Source organism: Ostrea edulis, chromosome 4 (genome assembly GCF_947568905.1).
Source record: "Ostrea edulis chromosome 4, xbOstEdul1.1, whole genome shotgun sequence".
Lineage (NCBI taxonomy): Eukaryota > Metazoa > Mollusca > Bivalvia > Ostreida > Ostreidae > Ostrea > Ostrea edulis.
The window spans coordinates 22,294,892-22,319,361 of NC_079167.1; the positions used below are offsets into that span (position 1 = coordinate 22,294,892).

Here is a 24,470-nt window from a genome sequence, read left to right on the forward strand (position 1 = left end):
ACCTCACACTCTTTATAGGATCTTCTTATTCCTATAGGTACGGGTAAACTGAGTGAATTACCTATCATTGTCTCTTAATTTGATAGTAGGTAAATGCAAACTGTGTAACTAACCTGTCATTGTCCCTTAGTTTGGCTCGCAGGTCTTTCTCGCCTGAGCTGGTGGAACCTAGCGAGTCGCTGTCAGCACTGCTGCCACAGTCACTGCCTGGCCCCTGATGCTTACTCCAGGTCCTTCTGACCAGAGTGGGGGAATTGTCACTGGATGTTGTTTCCGGGGCACTACTGTCAATACTGGCCATACCTGATGTTGAACAAAGGACTGGGTTCACTAACAGTCTATTTTGACCCTAATTTTGACCTACATTTTAAACGACACACACAGTCACCTCAGTATATCGCCAACCAGCTTACTGCCATTCAACTATGTAGAACAGATTTCCATACACAATAAAAAAAAAAAACATGTTATAATGCCAAATTTGTCTATCACCATCCATTACTCATTTATGGGTAAATTACCTTTAAAAATCCCCGGATGACAATACCAACACACTTAAGATCAGAAGCTATAATTATACATGATAGGTCTGGCCGTGTGTACTGCACGGTGAATCGTAACAAACTTAAATACAGCGTGTGTCATGAAAACAGACAAGAATACAGTGTAGGTAATTTCAATGATAGCTTGAATAAAATTAATTTCAAAATTAAAATTGTCTCTGAAACTAAAACGTCATTGCTCATGATTATGTACATCAGTTGCCATCAGTTGTTAATTTTGTGTACCATATGTATTGATGTATGCGAGACCCAATATTTTTGTATTTCAGAAAAAATAGTTGCAGCACAAACATATGTTTGTCAACCTCTCAATGTATCCAGACAGCATAGCGTCTACCATGACAAAAATGGAATGGTTCTAAAGGTACTTGTGCATTTTACAAAAGTGCTGTAAATGCACTTTTGCGGAACATCCCACTGTCTGATGAAATTTTACAAAAGCAAAACAATTCAAGAACAAAATGTCTGTATGTACAGTGTATTTTACACATGTTTGGGATGACAATGAAAGGACATTAATTACTTAATTCATTAACCCCATTATTTTTAAATGGATGAACTATAATGGTCAAACTCATCACACGATACCCTCAATATAACACCAAAATAGGCTTGGACAAAGGCGGGAAATATACCGAGAAGTGTTTGATTAAATTTGTCATCAAATAGGAAGATTAATAACTGTTCGTTATCTTTCTGTTTGTTATCTTTACCTTTCATACAAAACTAACAGATGTTTGGCAAATTTCATTCAAGAAATAATCTCAATGTGTTTGAAAATAACATCTATACCTAAGGTTAGAAAATACATGTCGTATAGTATACAGGCTTATTTTTGCCGCATGTTTTTATTGTCCTTCTCCACATTAAAAAAGAAAATACTCATTACAATATTCGCCCAGTCTTAACTTTGCCCATGGGCAAAAACAAAAGGGGCAAAATTCAAATGGGACAAATATTTCCTTGTGTATAGTATCAAATTATTTCTAACCTTGTGAAGGTTTCTTTTTCTGGGCCATGCACCTCAGTTTGGCCTCCAGGGCTCTCACTTCATCCTCTTCCTCCACCGCGGAACTGTCCGTGTCTTTTCCACTGTATCAACAAAAGGTGTTTTACAGAAAAAAATCCTCGACTAAATTAACCCACTACAATTTTAATTTACATGTATAATGCCTGTTTCCATTTTTAACAACTTCTGTATATAATTTGTGTGCATTACCATCATAAAAGGTCTGAAACATAAAAGTATATAATTTAGCTTCTAAATCTCTACAAGATACCCAAGCATACATGTTACAACATTCTAGCCACCTCTTGTCATAAAACAAATGCAACACTACAGAAACAACATAGACACATACCTGTTATACCTGAGGGGATATGTAATTTTGGGTCTTGCCCCTACTGGGGCTCTGTTGGGTACAGGATTCACATCGCTCGGTGCACTGACCACAGGCTGAGCACTGCCATTGGCTGATCTGTTAGTCTTTGAGGTCCCTGCTGCATCGGCGCCTGCTCCCGAGGTCTGAGGGTTGGATGAGGTGCTCATACTACTACTGGCCGTGCTTGTGACATTGGAAGAGGAGTTTTTCACTCCTAAATAATTCACTAGGCTGGGTGCTTTGTACAGCTGATGGACTTCCTTATCCAACAACTTGTCCATGATCTAAAAGACATTCACAGACAATAGAAAAAATTCCTTATTCTGTGTGAGTAACACCTGACTTAAACAGTTGCTCAGTAATGAATTGAAATTTATCTTACAAGCATTTAAAACATCATAAAACCTTCTACCATAAAGAGATCTACACGTAGATTTCAAATAAATGAATAAACTGCATTGTACACTGATTGTACATTTCTGATCCGATTCATGGACATTTACCTTGCTGAGTTTAATAGGATCATCCTTGTAATGCACCAATATGGCAATAGCCAACTCTCCTCTCTGTCTCCTGGTGCTCTCACACAACAGGGGGTGTTCAGCTTCCGATACATTGGCCTTCAGACCTGCAAAATAAACACATTATCTCTTTAGTATTCTATATCACTACTTGGGCGAATGAATTCAAATGAATGTATGCATTTGTGGTATTCCTGCAATATAAATATACCAATATGAAATAGCTTCAATTTCCAGTGAAGGTTTTTTTTAGGATGTCATGGGACATTATGTTAAAAGCTGCTTCGTAGAAGGGACATTGATCAGATAAACACACACATGACCTGGCTGAGATTTCTTGAAAAATATCAAACTTAAGTTGGATTCTTTTTTCTTCGAGCAGTCAAAATCTGAGTAAAATCTCCGACTTGAGGCCAAGTTTTGATTTCAGTTCTTTTTGAGAAATCCAGGTCTGGTGTATAAAGAATCTAACGACAGCTGGCAAAGGAAGGCTAGCTCATCATTTTTGCAACAACAAATCAATAGCAACACAATTAACTATGCTTAGTTGTAAAATATGAGTCTGTATCCCTGTTTCAAATTCCTCCACATTCAAAACGTCGAATGAGCCCCATCTATATATCCTCAATTTGTCTTAACTGGGCACCTCAAAGACACAAACACTGAATAACAACAACAAAACAGAAATCCTTAACTTACTGATGTGCACTCTTATATAGCATGTAGTCTATATATAAGTCATTAAATGCATTGAGGTGACACATTAAAATTACATTGTTATAAAAATTTGTCAACACATACTATGTCTTCAAACTTAATGAAGTGTTTAAAAGAATGCACATAAAATTTCTATGACCTTCATGCACAGGATTTATTTGCAGTCAGTGTAAGAATAAACAGAAAATTTTGTGGGTCACTGAAAATCTGCGACGGTGATGATAGCAAGGAGCACCTCATTTCGAGAGCCGACTCAAAAATGGATAAAAAAAAAACCCTACACTAACAATGTAGATTCTACACTACACTCATACAATAGACTTCCATTTTATTCCAGGAAACATATGGACTGTGTTATTACCATTACAATAAAACTGACTAGAATGAGCATTACACCTTATTCTAGTCCTATACATTGTGGTTATTTAAGGTTAAATATTGATAACAGTGCACTGTAGATAACTTAGATCTGTACTAACAGGACGAACACCCCAAACGGTACATTGGATGATGAGAAACAGTGAATTTGTGCTCATTACCCCCTCCCCCCAAATAAAAAAAAAGCCACAACTTTCTTGAATGTTAAAAATCTCCACCAAAATAGCAGGTGCACAACTTCATTATTCATACAGGATACATAAACTTTTATCAAAACTGTTCATCTGTGTTGAAGATATACCCTTGACAAATTATGTTTATGGATGTACAGACAGACAGGGTGATTCCAGTATATGCCCACCACACCCCTCTCAAATATCATTTGCAAAGTACAAGTTTCTAGGTTACAGTTTCATCATATTGTATAGCAGGTGATTAATGTCATCTTAAAATTCCCTGTTCATCTTAAATGCGAACAAGATAAACAGTTTCACTGGGTAGTATGGAGAACGCAAGATTGTGTCTTTGCTATGCAGTACAAATGGATCAGGAACAGTAAGTAAGTGCTTGAAGCCATTTCAGCTGAGGATCAAGTAAAGGCAGCGAAACATTGACTAAGAAGTGGAACAACTTCAGAGGAGAGAACCGTAGAAGTTCATTGGTTTGTTGACGATGACCAATTGGGAAACATGAAGGGATAAATTGCAACAGACCAAACTGGGATTCGAACCAGGGCCCCCTGAAACTCTAGTCAGGTGCTCGACCAACTGAGCTATCTGGCCACTGGTGATCAAACCCAGCTGACCGCTACATTCCTCCCCCCTTAACTTGTCTTCGCCTTTGAAAACGCAATCCAGATTCTTTTTGCCCCTGGCATAACTTTCACCTGCAAGTACCGGAAGGGATAAAATGCAACAAACCAGACTGGGGTTTGAACCCTGGCCCCCTGAATATCTAGTCAGATGCTCAACCAAATGAGCTATCTGGCCATCGGCAATAAAATCAGGCTGACCGCTACACAAATAAAAGATAAACCAACCATTTACCAGGAGACGTATTCTCTCTATAGACAGTTCTACATAGGACCCATTGCTTCACCATTTGTATCCAATGCCAAGATTTTGCAAATAATTGGATAACCAAGTAGATGAAAAAGTTCAGTTCACTCCTACAACTGGAAAAGGAAATAGACCAACCATACTTCTGGACTGACAGTACATCAGTGAATACGAGTGTGTGCTTTCATTCCTTTGTTGTGAACAGACTTGTGCTTACTCATGAAGCTACCTCTGTCCAAGAATGGAATTATTTCAATTTCAAAGAAAATTCTACAGCTGATCGTGCATCAAGAGGGATTCCATCATCAGAACCCACAGGTTTTCTCTTCATTACACCACATTCAAAATGCAGAGCATCAGAGAGGAAAAACTTGGGGGTTCCAACGATGGAAGGATGCATGGAATAGACAAATTCACTGTCAGACCAAATTCTTTGGGAAAAGTGAGCAAGAATGGCTGACAATCTCAGGAGCTTCTGCTGAATAGATGAATGCACAGATGACCCAGAAGTAATGAAGGATGTATCATCTGCTTTAGAAGAGAAAGTTCTCAGAATTGTCATCAAAGAGGTGTAAAACTCAGAACAAATGTCCTTATACTTCCCTGCATACATCTTTATGTAGTTGAATATGATTAGTCTAAAAGCAGTTGGAAAAGCATAATATAGTTATGATCCCAAGACAGAATCGACACACTCCGAGGAGTTAACATCTAAACAATGGGTGATATTATAGAGATTATCACATGTGCAGATTGTGCTCATATGGTTCACATTAGATTGCTAGATGACAGACAGTCAAATGGATGTTTATGATCGTGAAATCAACATTAATGGTTGCAAATAACAAATGAGAGGATATTCCCATTCTAATGTAATTCCGCATGAAGTTTACATCCTATTTCATTGAGTTTTGCTTTTTGGTTTTAAGAAATACATTACAAAATGTTTACCCTTGACATTATGTTTCTGCAATCAATCTATTATGATGTCACAATCGAAAGCTTTCCATTTCGTTAATATTTGTTTAACTGCCTCAAAACTCAGTGTTTGCTTTGATGTATACATCTAATAAATACATGTCATTCAATATAATAAAACATGTACATGTAGTTGAGGGCAACATAGAAAATTTTCGATGCTGCGCCTTGGTTGACAATAGTTTTCTCGGGGTGAAAATTTTCAATGTTACCCTCAAGTACATGCACTATCTATACAATGTTGGTGAGCTTCATCTCATTTGATGGTGTTTTTTTCTTTTTTTTTTCTTTTATTTTATCCAGGCATAAAATATCACAGAATGTCATGATATACAATCCCAGCACCATGCAATTCAATGAAAATTATACATAAATATTCATGTAAAGTGGCTTGATGGAATAAGGATGGCCTTTAAAGACACATGTAATGTTTCTCAATAATTCTAATATTTACTTTTTCTTGACATTTCACATACAATTCATTTGCTTTCTATCTCGTTGCTACTAAAAATCTTGGGGTATATTACCATGGTCTGTTTTAGAGTTTAGCGTATTTTGATAGTTTCTGGTTGTTGCTAGTAAAAATATAGTATAGTCAGTTCTTATGCATTACTGTAACCAAGAAGGAGAGAAAAATCTTTGAACAATCTGGTATTGAACCCAGGACACTTGCATTACTAATTAGGTGATCTATCCACTGAGTTATTCGGGTTGATATACAAATTATGGTAATATTACTACAATATAGAATGTAAACCTATTTCCCTTGCTTGTTATAAGAGGCGACTAAATGGGGTGGTCCTTTGGATGAGACTGCAAAAACCGAGGCCCCATGTCACAGCAGGTGTAGCATGATAAAGATCCCTCCCTGCTCAAAGGCCATAAGTGCTGAGCATGGGCCTAAATTTTGCAGCCCTTCACTGGCAATGGTGATGTCTCCATATGAGTGAAATATTCTCAAGAGGGATGTTAAATAATATTCAATCAATCAATATTTCAGAAATCATACAAGAACGCTTCAAATAGAGAAGATGAAAAAATAATTTTAAAGAAAATGTCAGAATGTTGTGTATGTCCTTAAAAGCATATACTGTACAAGTTTATTTTCAAAAGGGTCTTTATGTTATAATCAATACCTTAGTTAATAACAAAACATAAAAAATTCACATAAGGGAAAATAGGCTGGATACTATGAATATTGCATAATGAATATACCAAGAGAATCAAAAACGATACATGGAAAGCTTATATAAGGTGTTTTTCTTATGCTATGACTTGTAGAACTTTGTTTTGGGTAGTATCAGCCATCATCAGGCTGTAACATCCAAATTTTTGCACGATACACATTATTTACAAAGGTCCTAGCTTCAAAACCATGTCCTTTATTTAATACAATATTTCCTGAAAATGGATGAAGTTCAACAACCTGTAATTGTCTAAACAAAAATTGAAGAAAATCAAAATCCTTGCCACATGCACATCTTCAATACTCATACAAAAATTTTGTATAATAAGAAGGTCCTCACTTAAAAACTGTGGGAGAAGTTACACAAACAAATCATGTACTTTCCAAATATTTCCTCAAAACTGGCCAAGTTCAGCAACCTGTAATTTTTTCAAAAATTGAAGAAAATCAAAATTCTTGCCAAATGGGCATCTTCAATACCCATTCAAACACTCTGTAAAACAAAAAATTCCTCACTTGAAAATTGTGGGAGGAGTTAGCCAGACAAATTATGTACCCCTCATGTAACATTCATTTTTCAAATAAAGGGGCAAACTCCTGCAAAAGGTCAAAATGGATCAAAATTGCAACATGATCTAGTGTGATCCACAAAGAAGCTACATAGCAAGTTTCAGCTTTAATATGTGACAGAGAAATGAAAACAGAAACAGAAAACCCCGAATGGAGGGAAAGATGTACAGACACCACTGTCCCATCTAAAGACAGGCGTATAATAAAAATGACATGATTCAGTTGTTAAAGTTAAGCACAGTAATACAAGGATAATGACTAGTGTACTTATGAAATACAAAGCATGTAAAACTTGACAAAACACCATGTTGCTTTTCTTGCATAGCTAGCTAAAATGGTTTCACAGCTTTTTTGAATTTTTGGTTTTTAGTCACCTCTGTGATCTCTAATGCCAATACATTCCAGATGAAACTGGAAGACCTTTTTTAGGTATCTGAAAATTTCATTTGTAGTACTTCTTTGGTACAAAATGGTCACAAGGGTAAGCTGGTGTGTTTCCATGATGAATATTAAAAACATGGATTAATGTTAACATGCAACTCTGTCATCATTTTTTATCATAATCAGTCTTAAATTGTCACAGGAAATACTCTTCCTTGGACCTAGGCTTTTCTTGATGATTGAACTGTGTGGCCTTTATGATGTTTGTTGGGAGAATTATTTGTGGATACACATGAGTTGGATAACGATTTCACTTCATGATTGAACTGTGTGGCCTTTATGATGTTTGTCGGGAGAATTATTTGTGGATACACATGAGTTAGATAACGATTTCACTTCATGATTGAACTGTGTGGCCTTTATGATGTTTGTTGGGAATTATTTGTGGATACACATGAGTTAGATAACGATTTCACTTCATGAGAGAACTGGGTGGCCTTTATGATGTTTGTCGGGAGAATTATTTGTGGATACACATGAGTTGGATGACGATTTCACTTCATGATTGAACTGGGTGGCCTTTATGATGTTTGTCGGGAGAATTATTTGTGGATACACATGAGTTGGATGACGATTTCACTTCATGATTGAACTGGGTGGCCTTTATGATGTTTGTCGGGAGAATTATTTGTGGATACACATGAGTTAGATGACGATTTCACTTCATGATTGAACTGGGTGGCCTTTATGATGTTTGTCGGGAGAATTATTTGTGGATACACATGAGTTAGATAACGATTTCACTTCATGAGAGAACTGGGTGGCCTTTATGATGTTTGTCGGGAGAATTATTTGTGGATACATGAGTTGGATAACGATTTCACTTTGTCAATGAGTGGATGGTTCTACATCTATGTTTAGCTGCCTGTGAGATAGGCTAGTTTCATCTTCACCTTCAGAGGAAAATGTTAACAAGACACAAGTATCACTACTGGAGGTCACACAAGACTCTGCATCCCAACATCATCTTTTGGTGGATTGTCGACCATAGATAGTGGAACATAGCTCCTTCCTAGATCCGACATATCACATAATGCCTCAAGGTTTGGCTTCTTCAACTTCACATTTCCTGTTGAGCATCATCTTGTTAGCGTTGAGTTCTGCTTCTTGTTTGAGGGGTGTGGCTTCTTCTGCGGTAAACTTTAGGCAAGCCTTAGCTGTGGCAAGACGTTCCCAGTCCTAGCTGTGGCAAGACGTTCCCAGTCCCAGCTGCTTCATAGCTTCCTAAAAGGCAGAGTGTCTTGATCCTTGACTGAGTCTTGCAGACATTGTCTCTGATGGGGGTTAGCTGGGAACTTTGATACACATGATAATCTCGTGTACTTGTCTGAAGCTGTCTTCCATTTACTGTTTTCTTCTACACTCTTTGATGTTCAAATTGTTGGAAGATAAGCACTGTATTTCATGCATGATCCTCCTAAATCATGAATCCTGCAGTTTATCAACAATGTCACTAACATCTCTAAGATGTACTGGATTATGTGCAACAGATTCACAAATGCCATCAATTTCACCTTTAGAGTTTGAGATTTCTCAGTGAATAACTTAACAGCTAGACTGTTCTCTTCTGTTCTGAGTTTTGATAGTTCTCGGTCTTCCCTTAAGTTGGGGGTCTTCTTTGGATTGGTCATGGTAAAGAGAGAGCAATGCTGCACCAAGATTCTCCATTCAAAGTGTATGACTCAACAAAAATTCCTTCTTGCAAAATGCACTGCTAACAAACCTCTCTCACCGAAGGTGGAAAACTGAAATATTGACATGAAATGTTTACACAGGTTTCAAATCATAAAGTACAAATAAAAAAAACCAAATAAACAATACATCACTACGTATAAGCAATGGTGACTAATATAGCATAACATACACACAAATTGACACTACATATGTACTTACTGTTTAAAGGCACAAACATCAAAATCTACAGAGATACAAACGGCATGGCCTATGCAGAATACACACAAACTACTAGTAGAACCAAATCTGGAAATTACTTCTGGAGCCGCTACATACGGTAGTAAACCACACACTAAATTTCAGCCTCCTAAATCAAAGCACAATGAAACAAGATGTGTTTGTGAAACACAGATGCCCAAACTCTTAAGATCCTGAAGTCAAAACTTTAGGTACGAAAAGAAAATCTAGTCACGAGGAATACACACGCAAAATTTGAAAGCCCTATCACCATCCATTTGAAAAGTTTAGCCAAGGTTAACTTTTTGCAGACAGAGAGACCAAAAACTATATGTTCCTGAATATCTGATTATGGGAGTGTAAAAAAGTGGAAAACCAAATGGGATAGACTGATTGACAGACAGAGGGACAGAAGACAAAGAGGAAACCTTTAGTCCCCTTGGTTTCACCAGTAGGGGACTAACAACCATTTTAAAAACTTCACTGGACTGAGAAGGAGGACAGTAAGTGATCAAAGACTAAATATTCATCCAAGACACGAAGTTCGGAGAGCAATGTCCTTCAAGGAAATTGAAAGGTCACATGTAGGTTCTGCACACTTGTGAGACAGTTAACGTTTTCAAATTAACTATGACGTCAACTGTCATGCCTTTCATAACTTTAAAAAAAAAAAAAAATAAATAAATATATCAAATCTGACAAATTTGTAGCATTGAAATTATGACAGAAGAATTCATGATCTTAAGTCATTCCATACCTAGTGCTGCTACTGCTCCGTCAAATCCAAGCTTTTCATCCACACTGGTTCTAACAGTAATCTGTACAGATCTACTGGGAGGGCGGCTACTGGAACAGCCAACTGGGAAAGCTGTAAAAACAATGGTCAATGTAATTAAAATCAGATCTTCTCTAACCGTTACACTTGAGAAGGATTTAACAGCATAATTGCACTTGAGGTCATGTTATTTCACCTTTCACATTTGACCAATCAAATGACGGCTTTCGCTAACATGAAAGTTTTGCTGTTATATCAGAACATACTTGTTATCTATAATACTCATGTCAATAATTACCGAGAGAACAAGAGAATAATTGAAGTATATGGTTGGGGCCATGAGCGATGTTAGAACGCCACAGAAAATATATTTTAACAATAAGGGATGTAAAAAAATCTAAGATCTTCCTTCGCTCTTCCTTAACACTGATATTTGGAATTCTTTTAAATTTTTCATGGATTGAAATCATTTTCTGTGAACTTAAAAACCCAAATATGCTTCAGAAAAACAATTCCGGATTGGTCCTCGATTCTCTGTCAAGGTATTTTTATTAGTCGAATATTCATTGAATTACTCATGAGACTGGGGTCAATAACATGACCTCAAATGCAATGCTGTCTGATCCTTCTCCAGTGTAATGGTTTATAGAGAAAATTTTATTTTAATTAGATTGTGACACTGATACACATCTCCTCATGTAATAAGAGCTTTAAAGGATAGAACTCCTGTGATGAGAAAATACCTGGTAGGCACAGAGAATCAAAGATGAATGTTGCCAAGGTGAGAGGCAGAAGCGCATCGCCGCGAGTTTTGAAAGTGCCATCTCTCAACTCCTCAGCTTTCTCGCGTAAAACAGCTACCTCTGCTGGCCCAAGTGGAATCTTTTTCAACAGATTCAGAATTTCTGACTCCTGATAAGCTAGTTTTACCTATAAAGTACATTCAAATACACAAATTTCAAAATCATATCTATTGATATCTTGTAACAACGATACAGAAATTCGATTTTCAAATATTGACTCTCTGTTAAATGGCTGAAATATTGCCAAAATGGCATAAAACCGTAACCAGTCAATTAAATATTGATTCCAGCATGATCTTTACGATATTATATACACATAAGTATTCATGTGCTAGTATATCAATATACCTTAACCTGAATTTATGTATTCGTGAACAAATACAAGAATGTGTTCGAGACCACCGTTTTTTGCATGCGTACAAATTTCTGGCTATCTCGAAAGCATCACGAAAATGGGTTTGAGGTTCAAGAACTCACACCACCTTTGTAGATAGTGCAGTCGAAAAACAAGACATGTTCGTGTTCTTGTCATTCGCAACTCTAAGATCAGAACACGAGAATGATGGGAACAGCGGTCTCGAATGCACTCTCGACATACCTCAAGTGCTTTGCTGGAAGCTGGGGGTCTTGGCATTTCTAGACCAAACATTCCCACTTTAAATGCCAAATGGTGACACTCAATCTCCTCTGCCAGTACACTACATAGGAAGGCAGCTTTACACAGGGTAGAACTGGCCAACAAACTAATGCTGGTTAGTGCTTTCTTTTTCTTTCCTAAAATGAAAAAAAAATAACCATGGAATCTCAAAGTTTAAGATACATATTTTTTTCAGTGAACTTCTCCACATGTACTATGTACAGAAAGTAGCAATGAATTTTAAATTTTCTTATGAAACCTTTGAGTGATGGAAGATTAGCAGTCTCAGCCAGCAGATCGGGTGGATTACTTAGCAGTTCTTCCGCTAATTTCTGAGCAAGTCTACAGGCATCTCGGGTATGGCCGTGCGCATGGAGGGCCTCAGCTCGGGAAAACAAAATCTGTAGTGAACAATGCAACATTTAAATGATCCCAAAAACAAATCATCAGAAATAATTCATCACTGATTATTTAAAACTCTAAGTCTTATTTTGTATATTGTACATGGATATAGACTATTAAACTAATACTATCAATACTATGATCAAATACATGTACAGAGTTTTTTTATCTAATGTATGAGAATGGTACCAATACCCATTCATTTGGGAAAAATAGCATAAAAAAAGAACAAATTGTGAATTTCTTTCATGTCAACAAATTTATGGCATTTGTTTTTAAAATGAACAATGAATAAATCATACTTTCAAGAATAAACAACTATTCACCATTTATAATTTTACAAATAAGAGCCATTTTAATGCGCTCTATTTTCTATCGATGAGGAGTTAACCTGTACAACATTTCATACAGTACTGGACATTTTTTAGCCTCGATATTGTGAAAAATCTAATAAAATCTAGTGAGTGGGACTGTTTATTGGTACCAATTAATTAAGAGAAAAAAATGCTGAAATAACATACATCTTGCATGGAATTGAGATCTTTAACACCAGCAAAAAGGTTTGGTTCATCTGAATTATCTGCTTTATTCTTGGGAGGTTCTGGTATTTTGGGGTTGTTGAAATAATAAATCTGATATTCGTCCATTGCATGAAGGACATCCAAGTTTTCTGCTCTATGTGACTGGGCATTTACTTCATCAATCATTTGTTGTTCACCAGCTTCATTTCCAAACATCCCGATACTCATTTCCTCCACCCCTCCCTCTGCTCCTCCCTCCGCCCCTTCAAACACTTCATCTGCATTACTTGCACCGTGTGAAAACACACCATTGTCAGAACGTTCAAGTCCAAAACTACTGGATATCAGTTCTGGGGCATAGTTTCGCAAATCAGGACCATCTAATGAATTACTCCTGCTGTTCACTTCTTTCATTTCTGATCCGGAATCGGAATCCCCCCTGAATATTGAACTTGTACGCTCTGGTTCACAAAAGCCTTCTGACCCTGAACTAATGGCACCATCGTTCATTACACAGTCTCTTTGACTAGCAAGGTTATTGTTTCTCCTAATGTTTGATGAGAATTCCTGAGCATCCTGTAGCATGCACTGAGCTTGTGCTAATGTAGTTTTGTTATCTGTACTAATGATTGTACCTAAGCAAACTGGCATTGCTTGAATTCTTGATGGTTTTTTTACATCCTTGTCACTGTGTTTGTTGAATCTGTATTTAAAATAACAAGATCCTTCTTTTTCAGAGTAAGTGACACCAGGAATAGGATAATCTGACCATTCTAAATTACAGGCTTCAATGCTTGGCTTGAATCCTATGAAGTTCTCCATATCATTTTTCTTAATTCCACTGTTGGATGATCCATTCACAGAGGAGGATCTAGCTTTCTTTACTTTTTCGATGGTGGAAATATGCCATTCTCTAAACTTGACTGCTAGGTCATCTCTCTGAATGGGCGACAGTTTAGGGTTCAGAGCAGATAGTCTCCACAATGTGACTATCTCATCACACAGACTGGATGCAGCATGCTGTGTGGCATTCGATCCAGATCCTCCATTCCCCCTCCCCATAATGTTATTGTTGTTATTTGTTATTTTTGTTGTGAACCACCATACAAGAATCTACAACAGTAATTGATATCGATTTCTTAGATCAAAGACTACATCATTATCTAAAAGTGGACAGTAAGAGCTATTCATCCCAAATACAGTCAAACTCTGATATAGTGAATTTCTACAGACATTTTATAAAAATTTGCTATTAGCATAATTCACTATACATTTATGCAGTCAAACTCTGATATAGCGAACTTCTAGTCATTCTATAAAAATTCACAATATTTAAAGCATAATTCGCTATATACATTTCTAGCCAATTATTAATTTGATTATTATGAATTCCATATAAAATCGATTTGTTCTACGTGTATACAGTTGTAAAAGGAAGCAGCATTCCATATACATGCATTTGTATTATCTCTAAGAAAAAAGCCTCTATTTTCAAAACGAAACATTTACATACAAGAAATATACATAATTTATTTTGATGGATTATTGAATTTTAAATTTGCTGTCAAATACACTTCAATCACGCAAGTACATATCTCGACAGATGTCGAATATGCTCAATGCATACAAACAGTCTACGCCTTTTAGAAATAGTTGTCAATAGTATTTGATGACAAATTTTTTGATATCAGATGCAGAAATAAAAATTATTAGGAATATATTTTCTTGTCTCCAAATATCGTGGGCAATACTAAATGTCAAAAATGAGTAGTGAGAAGTTAAAAAAAAAGAAGAGTAAATATCTTCACTAATAAATAATATTTTTTAATTTGTAACATTTCTGGAGCAAGGATTATCATGATTTATATAGTTAGATAAGTCAATATGAAATATTTGTAAAGCACCCCAGAATAAGAAGAGGTAAAAAAAAAAAAGATGGTATGATGTAATCGGCATTAAGTAATGACGGGTAACACTTATAGTATTTCTAGTATCTTTATTCCGTAAAAGAAACCATCTATGGACTAAGACTAAAAATTATCAGGAATTATCTAGTTTTGGGGGTTTAATTAAGAACAACTGAGGAAAAGTCATGCCAGAATAGGTGTAGGTCTAAACAAATTCATCACTAGAGGAGTCGGCATTAAATAGACACTGATATTTCCATATGATGACCATTGTAGAGAATAAAGATTGATGCAATTTACACTTTGATTATTTGTATTTATAGTAATAAGGACAGCATGCACGCCAAGGTTTTTCAAACACTAGTACATGGGGTATATTTCTCACACCTTGAAGTATTAGACAGTATGATTGAATATTTAATTAGGTGTGTCTGAAAATTTTGTACACAAGAATGTATTTGAGTTTTTTCATTCTAGCAAGATTTTTTTAATTTTTGATAAATTGAAACACTTGGTCTATACTGAGTTTGAGTACGATAAAAGTTTTATAACCTCCAGGCCAGATCTCTTTGTAATACTATAACAAGAGGCCCATGGGCCACATCACTCACCGACACACAGCATAACACTCACCGCCAAGGTGGCCAATATTTAAAGATTTTCTATATATTTGCATTGAAAAATTTGGTTCTTACTGTGGCCACATCCTACCCCTGGGGGCTATGATTTTTACAAACTTGAATCTGCATTGTGTCAGGAAGCTTTATGTAAACGTAAACTTCTTTGGCCCAATGGTTCTTGAGAAGATCTTCTCTATATACTAGTATGAAAAACTTTGATCCCCTATTGTGACCCCATCTTTCCCCGGGGGGCCATGATTTTAACAAACTTGAATCTGCAATATGTCAGGAAGCTTTCATGTAAATTTCACCTTGTCTGTCCCAGTGGTTTTTGAGAAAAATATTTTTAAATGACCCACCCTATTTTTGCATTTTTGTGATTATCTCCCCTTTGAAGGAAGCATGGCCCTTCATCTGAACAAATTGAAAGCTCATCACCCAAGGATGCTTTGTGCCAAGTTTTGCTGAAATTGGCCCATTGGTTCTGGAGAAGATGAAAATGTGAAAAATTTACGCCGACCGATAACAGAAATTTTTTTATCAGAAAAGCTCAATTGAGCTTTCAACTCAGGTGAGCTAAAAAGTGAAACGATTCCAGTAGAATAAAATCTTAATGCACACATCAACACCTCTTACATTCCATACAGTGTTGTGTTCGATTTACCTGTTCACATTGCAGAACCTCATCAGTTATAATTTCCAATAGTGGTACAGCATTACTATCATTTCGTCGCAGCATTTCCCGAACAATTGACAAAAGGTTCCACATTCCCTCTGGTTCTCGACCTCGAAGGGGGCGTAACAAACTCTGCCACTCAGCAGCAGCAGGAGGAGCCGTAGCAGACAAATAGTTAACATCACTGTAACAAAATTACAAAATGAACTCCATTACAAAAGACAGATAGTCTCGCAAAAACATCATCATAGGATGAGGTAAAACAACAGTATATTCCACAAATATGCATATTCTGTAAATAATTCTATCAGTCAGACTTTTAAAACTACTGTGACCAAAAACATGGCAACGGAAGTGCAGAAATACAAGTTTCTGAGGATAACAAGGGGCCAATTGGAGTTATGAATACATGTATTAACATTAAACAAGACAACAAAAACAAGAGGTACTGTGAGCAATGCTCACTAAGAATACCCCCCGCTTACCCCAATCTCCCAAAGGGTGTTGTTAATAGGTATAAATTACCTCTTTCCCGAGTGTAAAAGTATGGTATGCCTTTGTAGAAGAAAATGGAAGATATAGTCCGAACACAAATCTATGGTATAAACCTATAATTTTGACCTTGAGTTAAAAGGTCAAGCTCATAAAGAGGTCATGAATGTACATGACACATAGTCTCATAGTGATACACCCATGTCTTATGGTATGACTATGTCAAAACCCTATAATCAATTTTGACCTTGAGGTCGAAGTTCAAGGTCATATAGGTCATGAAGGTACCCGACACATCGTCTCATGGTGATACACTCATGTGTCAAATATGGTATGCCTATGTCAAAGAACAAATAAGTTATGGCTCGGACACCAATCATTTGTAAAAAAACCTTTAATTTTGACCTTGAGGTCAAGGTCATGTAGAGGTCATGAAGGTACTTGACACATCATCTCATGGTGATCCACCTGTGTGCCAAATATGGTATGCCTATGTCAAAGAACAAAGAAGTTATGGCCCTAACACGAATCTGCACAGACAGACAGAGTGATTCCTATATACCCCCCCCCCCCCCGAACTTTGTTCGTGGGGGGGGGGGGGGGGGGGGGGGGGGGGGGGGGGTATAATGAAAAAGTGATTATGATGTGTTTGTGAAACATTGATACCTCCGGATTACAACTAAGACATTGTATTTGCGGGGGGGGGGGATGGGATGGATTTCCAAAAACTAGGCCACTGGTTAATGTCAACAAACATGGTGTCGTTGAAAAGGTCTTCTCACAAGAAATTCACATGCTCAATATAAAAACAGAACCTCTTGTAATTTGAAAGATATGGTCAAAAGTCAATGTAAAGGTCACCAGGTCAAAGATTTTGGTGTCAATGGAAAGGTCTTGCCACAAGGAATACACATACTAAATATGAAAAGTTTACTTCTTATGGTGCAAAATATATGACCAAAGTAAAGGTTTTGAAAATTTTCAAAAACTAAGTCAAATGTCAAAAGTCAACAAATCTTGCATCATTGGAAAGGTCTTCTCACAAGAAATGCACATGCTAAATATAAAAGCAGTACTAACTTATAAGTACAAAAAGAAAGTTGAAGTGAAGAAATATTTATGTGCTGTCAAAACAATGAGACATTATGAATTAAAACATATAGGAATTTAAACAGAATGGAAAGATGGGAGGACATGGCTCACCTATGACAAAAACAAACATTATCAAATAAATCTAAATGACTGCAATAAAACTGTCACTTTATTCATCACATTTTTAGAGGCAATTAAAAAGTGATTTGAAGCATTCAAGTTAGTAAATTTTTGCCATCATTTGCCTGAATTTTTCACTTCAAGCTAGTATCGAAATAAATTATTGGTGTACACTGAAAACAATCATTTTGAGTCCTTTGGGGACTGCAACACACACCCTTTTATTGGGGGGGGGGGGGGGGGGGGGGGGGGGGGACTACAATTCAACGTCATAACTTTTAAAAATATTCGGAATCTGCCCCTGTATGTTATATGGCATCATACAATCAACAGAAAATGGTACATGTGCATATATCTAAATTTAAATTTCCACCCAATTACAATTGCAATTGGGAAAATGAATTTGATCAAGCATATCTGAATATCATTTTTCACCTGAAGACTATAGGCGATGGGACACAGAATTTGACCAAAGTTTTCTTGACATTTTCATGCAAAGCTGATTCATCCAAACACCAGGAAGTTTGTTCATTGGCTGAAGGGCCTGCAGTTGGATCTGTGAAAAATTACATACATTAGCTCTGCATTGGTTAGCAATGTAAATGTATCAGTCAGAGTCTACATACATTCTACATACTAAATCTTGTCACTCAAGGACTTCCTACCCATTTCCTCTGGACACTCAACACTTCATAACTACTTATTTACAAAATAAATTGTGAGATCACAATTACTATGGCATTATAGTACAACTCGTAACATGTACTCCAGAATTACACTTATCATTATCCATGTCTAAGCACCCAGTGCAAGTATGAATGTACATGTTAATAAAATCTAATTCAAAATCTATCATGACTGCTTAAATAACGCATTTCTTAATTCTGATATCTTATTATGGAGTTCAAATCTAAACTGCCTTCAATATTCCAAAACTGTAAATATTTCTCATCATATTAAAGTGGTTGTGGTCAGTATTAACTGCCATCTGTATCTAAACTTAGAAATATCAAACAATACCAGTACATGCCATTACAAATACCAAGTCAATATTAGTACAAATTATCTGGAATACCAAAACAATATCAGTATGTACCATCAGAATAGCAAAACAATATCAGCGTGTACCATCAGAATAGCAAAACAATATCAGCGTGTACCATCAAAATAGCAAAACAATATCAGCGTGTACCATCAGAATAGCAAAACAATATCAGCGTGTACCATCAGAATACCAAAACAATATCAGCGTGTACCATCAGAATACCAAAACAATATCAGCGTGTACCATCAAAATTAGAGGTGTAACGATACAGCGATACATCGATCGTATTAATCGGATGGGCTAACGATACACGTATCGTCATCTATATATCGCGATACGAATAAATTTTGATCGACTTACTTTGATTGACAATCTACATACGACTTAATAAGTACTTGTCTTACCAAAATGGCAGAACACGAGGTGGAAAGTGAATCTAATGTTCAAATTGTGAATCCTCCTGCAGTTTTCAAATCTGCTGTGTGGAAAACCTTCGGATTTTTAAAAGGTGACAATAAAAAGGTTGTGTGGGGAATGCAAGCAGATTTTGCCCTATAGTGGCAATACTACGAACATGTCTACACATCTTCGAAGACATCACGGCATTCAACTACAACTACGAGACAACAATAACAACAATCGCCCAAAGACAGTAGCTCAGGTACAGTCATCAAATACAGTCTTAGGAAATATTTCCGAAAATCAGACAAAAATGGATTATTTCCGAATTGTGAAGCTCTCGGGTGAGAAAAAGGAAATGATAAACACAGCGATAATGAACTTCATAATACAGGACTTGTGCCTGTTTCGCATTAAGGAAAATCCCAGCTTTGTTTCAATGGTTAAGATTTTAGAGCCTAAGTATAAAATACCGTCAAGAACATTCTTTTCTGAGACTATGCTGCAAAACATGTACGATGCTGGGAAGGAAAAGGTTACAACGAAGCTGAATGATGCCCAGTTTGTAGCACTAACAACAGACGGCTGGACATCCCGATCAACACAATCTTATGTTACTATAACTTCCCAATTCATTTTGCACCATTATTTCTAGTCATGAGTCAATTTCATTTTATATTTCTACAATTGTTGTTAATAAACCTTTGTAAAGAGTTAATGAGAACTTCTATGTTTTTTATTAGGGTAAGCAACTAAGCATCACAATATTTGACAATAAAAAAATGAAGATATCAGTTTATCTAATATTTTTTGGCAACCATATCGTGATATGTGTTGTATCGCACTATTGTATCGTGATATGTATCGTATCGTGAGGTAGCTGGCGATACACAGGCCTAATCAAAATACCAAAACAATATCAGTATGTACCATCAGAATACCAAAACAGTATCAGTACATACCATTACGATTACCCAGTCAATATCAGTACACACCATTACGATTACCCAGTCAATATCAGTACACTCCATTACGATTACCCAGTCAATATCAGTACACACCATTACGATTACCCAGTCAATATCAGTACACACCATTACGAATACCCAGTCAATATCAGTACACAACATTACCATTACCCAGTCAATATCAGTACACACCATTACGAATACCCAGTCAATATCAGTACACAACATTACCATTACCCAGTCAATATCAGTACATACCTGGGGCTCCACAAACAGAATTCATGGCATTTTCCTGGGAAGACAACAGCTCATCTAGCAATCGTTGGGCAGTTGGTAAAATCTGTGTCAAAGAGGACCAGAATTAAAATCTGTGTCAAAGAGGACCAGAATTAAAATCTGTGTCAAAGAGGACCAGAATTAAAATCTGTGTCAAAGGGGACCAGAATTGAATCTAGATTGCAATACTCAGAACAAATAAATGGGCACAATTATGTATACACTCAAATACTGTATCTTTGTTTCTTAAGTTATCAGTTATATACTGTAATAGTGTTAAACACTTGTACAAATAAAAAATTTCTAACATAGATTTTCTATATCTGACAGCAAATATTATACATATATATATACAGCAGTGTTTTGGTATCTTAAGCAACATATAATCAGCATAGAACTTAACATTGCATACAAATGTACATATAGATGCATCTCATGTCACATGTAACAGTAGTATAGAATATTACACAGGTAACATTAACAACAAGAGTACCGCAAACGGTACATAATACGCCCGTGAAATGCTTACATAGGGTGTTTTTCTTGTGCTATAATTTGTATAACTTTGCTTCAGGTAGTATCAGCCATCATGAGGCTGTGACAAACTTTCATATGAACAAAGGGTCTAAGCTTAAAAATCGAGATTTCCTCAAAATGGACCAAGTTCAACAACCTGTAATTTTTTCAAAAATGGAAGAAAATCAAAATCCTTTCCCAGATGCACATCTTCAATACCCATACAAACACTCCACAAAATAAGATGGTTCTCACTTGAAAACTGTGGGAGTAGTTGGGCAGACAAAATATGTACCCGCCATAGAATATTAATTTCCAAATAGACTAAGTTCAACAACCTGTAATTTTCTCAAAAATTGTAGAAAATCAAAATCCATCTCACATGCACATCTTCAGTACCTATACAAACACTCCACAAAATAAGAAGGTCCTCACTTGAAAACTGTGGGAGGAGTAGGGCGGACAAATTATGTACCCTCCATAGAATATTAATTTCCAAATAGACTAAGTTCAACAACCTGTAATTTCCTCAAAAATTGTATAATAAAAAAAAAAAAAAAAAAAAAAAAAAAAATAAAAATCAATCCCACAAGCACATCTTCAATACCCATACAAACACTCCACAAAATAAGAAGGCTCTCACTTGAAAACTGTGGGTGGAGTAGGGCAGACAAATTATGTACCATCCATATAATAATTATTTCCAAATAAAGGGGCAAAACTCCTGGAAAAAAGGTCGAAATGGATCAAAATTGCAGTATGATCTAGAGTGACCCACAAAGAAGCTACACAGCAAGTTTCAGCATGATATGTAAAAGGGAAATGAAATTATAAAGAGAAAACCCCGAACGGACGGACGGATGTACAGACATCGCTGTACCATAATACGTCCCGTCTAAAGACGAGCCTATAAAAATGAGAAGTAACCTGCTGTGGTAATTCACTTATAAGATACTGTGCAAATTTCTGAAGTTGATCTCTGTGTAGTCTGGACAGGGATTCTGATACAGGTGCTCTCAGTTTCACTGATGGTGCCTATCAATAGAATACACACAATTTAAAATAAAAAACAATCTGTTTATGTTAAATAAGAGTGTGGAAACACTGTGCTATGTGTATAAATAATCCACAAATGCTCTCTCCATGAATGCCCCATTATTCAACATGGAATTCCCAGATGTAAACAAAATTCTTTAGTCACAACAAACCTATAATTACATATGTTCTGATTTGCATTGTCATGAAGTCTGATCCCATTTCCAGTAAAAAAAAAAATTCTTTATGCACTGCACGCATCAATTATCACTGTATGACATAATACACATCACAGTGTTGACAACGACTGCATTTACCTGGTGAATCCTATACAGACAGAGAGCCACAACATGTGAACACCAAGATGGCTGACTGTTACAGGTGCAAGTACAAGACGAGATCCTCCTACGATCGAACACTACAGCGACATTGAAATTCCCCTTTGCTTGTTGTAAACCCTGTGGTGGTATTACTGATGCACTTAAATGGAATCCTGGAATTTATAAAAGATGTAACATATACTTTTAAACCCATACTTTTCCATCAGATTAAAATTCATTTCAAAACAAACAAAAACTGAACAAAAATATATCAACTGTTGGAGGAAAGTGAAAATGAATTGTACCAATCTGCAGAACTTCTTTTACTGATCTTGTTTTGTACAGGTGCTCCCCCTTCTGAAACTCGTCTGCACTTCCATTAGCCAGGCAGGAATACAACCTAACTCAACATAACATCTTTTATATAGACTACTTATGAATAATGACTACAACAATTCTTTTCACTTATATGCTTGACTAAAACCACAAGTTATTTGTTCAATCTAAATACACTGTACTTGTAGCACAGTTTACTTCTTTTTTTTTTTATGATTAACACAAAAGTCTTCATAATTGATATCAATCAATAAAAAATAATTTGTGATTCTTTAAACAATCAATTTCACCGTATGTCCTCTTCATTTTCTGGAAAACTCCAAAACGCAATCCTGAGCTGCAACTGTTCAGGAATGGGTTGTGGGAAATGTTCCACGACCTCGAATGGTATATGACATGCCACTGCCTTTGAGGCCAACTCCACCAGTGAAGACACACCTCCAGCTGTAAACATGTGGATTTTCTTTATTGCAGTTTTGTACTCAAATGTACTAAAAACTTGCCTTAATCATTCTCTTTTATCATTGTATAACCATTTTGATTTTTGTTTTTGCATTTTAAAGCTTATAATGTTCAACATATTGCAAGTATCAAAATGCTTTTTGACTTGACAATGTGTGCATTTTTGTTTTTAGCAATGCTGTGAATGATAAATGTGTGAATGTTCAACTCGAAACATAAAACATTAAAATATAACAGTATGCAAGTCACTTGATACTAAACACTCTCAACAAAATATCTAAAACCACAAGCCTCTGGGGAATTTACTCTTAGTCTTGTTAACATACACTTTTTGGACTGAAAAGCATCCAAAAAGATAACAGAATCATTGATTTGATCAAACTGGCAGAACGAAGAAACAAATTACAAATCTTCTAAAAGAGATAAATGCTACATGTACTCTTTCATTATCACAGTTTGAAACTCACAGATATAAAGGGTCTTAACAAGAAGAAACTCAACATCAATATAACATGGATCTTTTTTATTCCTTAAGTACTACAAGGTATGTCCAAAGACATAATGAAACTGAGGATGAAAGTACAAGTAATCATCTGAAAGCATAGCTGCTATATATCTGGTAACAGAATACAAATGTTTAATATCAGATCTGAATTTATATGTCTTATCATCTCACCTGGTTTGAAACAGTTTTTTTTTACTCTACTTTATTCACATCTTTGTGGTTTATTAAGTGTAAACTGCCTAAAACCAAGTCATATTGAATTTAACTAGGTTAAGGAAAAATAGAAATAATCCTTAATCACATGCATCTCCTTGTGATGATCTTATCAACATTTCATATCCAGATGGGAATTTAGAAACAATGAACAGATAAATAAAACGAAAATTCTTCATTATACCCAACTGGGACAGAGTCCTTTTTTTTTTTAATAAAGGCCGGGGGTGGGGACATTTGACTTGGAATATTTTCTGTCTAAGGTGGAAAGAGACCTTAATATTACTTTTTTCTTAAGAATTTTCAACCAGGGGTAGGGGGTGGGGGTCGATGAACTTCATCACCTCCCTCTCGCCCCCTCAAATATCAAATCTGAATCCAAGAGTGAAATGGTACCATGGGGATTTGCATTAGAAAAAGGTCTTTAGTATCCCTAGCTTGTTGTAAGAGGCAACTAAATGGGGTGGTCCTTCAGATGAGACTGCAAAAGATCAGGCCCCGTGTCACAACAGGTGTGGCACGATAAAGATGCTCAAAGGCCATAAGCGCCAAGCATAGTCCTAGATTTTACAGCCCTTCACCAGTAATGGTGACATCTCCATATGAGTGAAAAATTCTCGAGCGGGGCATTTATAAACAATTATC

The 24,470-nt window shown here is 36.2% G+C and overlaps 1 protein-coding gene across 1 annotated transcript in view; it reads right to left on the minus strand.

Annotated features, from left to right (window-relative positions):
* LOC125670051 (zinc finger SWIM domain-containing protein 8-like) overlaps positions 1–24,470 on the minus strand; it is a 34,463-nt gene that overhangs the window by 8,537 nt on the left and 1,456 nt on the right. Inside the window, exons 2-17 of the mRNA XM_056162238.1 lie at positions 22,936–23,089; positions 22,615–22,709; positions 22,307–22,482; positions 21,882–21,989; positions 20,421–20,502; positions 18,186–18,306; positions 16,035–16,230; positions 12,844–13,956; positions 12,180–12,321; positions 11,882–12,057; positions 11,224–11,410; positions 10,463–10,573; positions 2,449–2,573; positions 1,925–2,229; positions 1,555–1,655; positions 114–303 (exon numbers count right to left, since the gene is read on the minus strand). Of these exons, the coding sequence (XP_056018213.1) occupies positions 114–303; positions 1,555–1,655; positions 1,925–2,229; positions 2,449–2,573; positions 10,463–10,573; positions 11,224–11,410; positions 11,882–12,057; positions 12,180–12,321; positions 12,844–13,956; positions 16,035–16,230; positions 18,186–18,306; positions 20,421–20,502; positions 21,882–21,989; positions 22,307–22,482; positions 22,615–22,709; positions 22,936–23,089 (3,382 nt within the window). The remainder of the gene's footprint in view (positions 1–113; positions 304–1,554; positions 1,656–1,924; positions 2,230–2,448; positions 2,574–10,462; positions 10,574–11,223; positions 11,411–11,881; positions 12,058–12,179; positions 12,322–12,843; positions 13,957–16,034; positions 16,231–18,185; positions 18,307–20,420; positions 20,503–21,881; positions 21,990–22,306; positions 22,483–22,614; positions 22,710–22,935; positions 23,090–24,470) is intronic.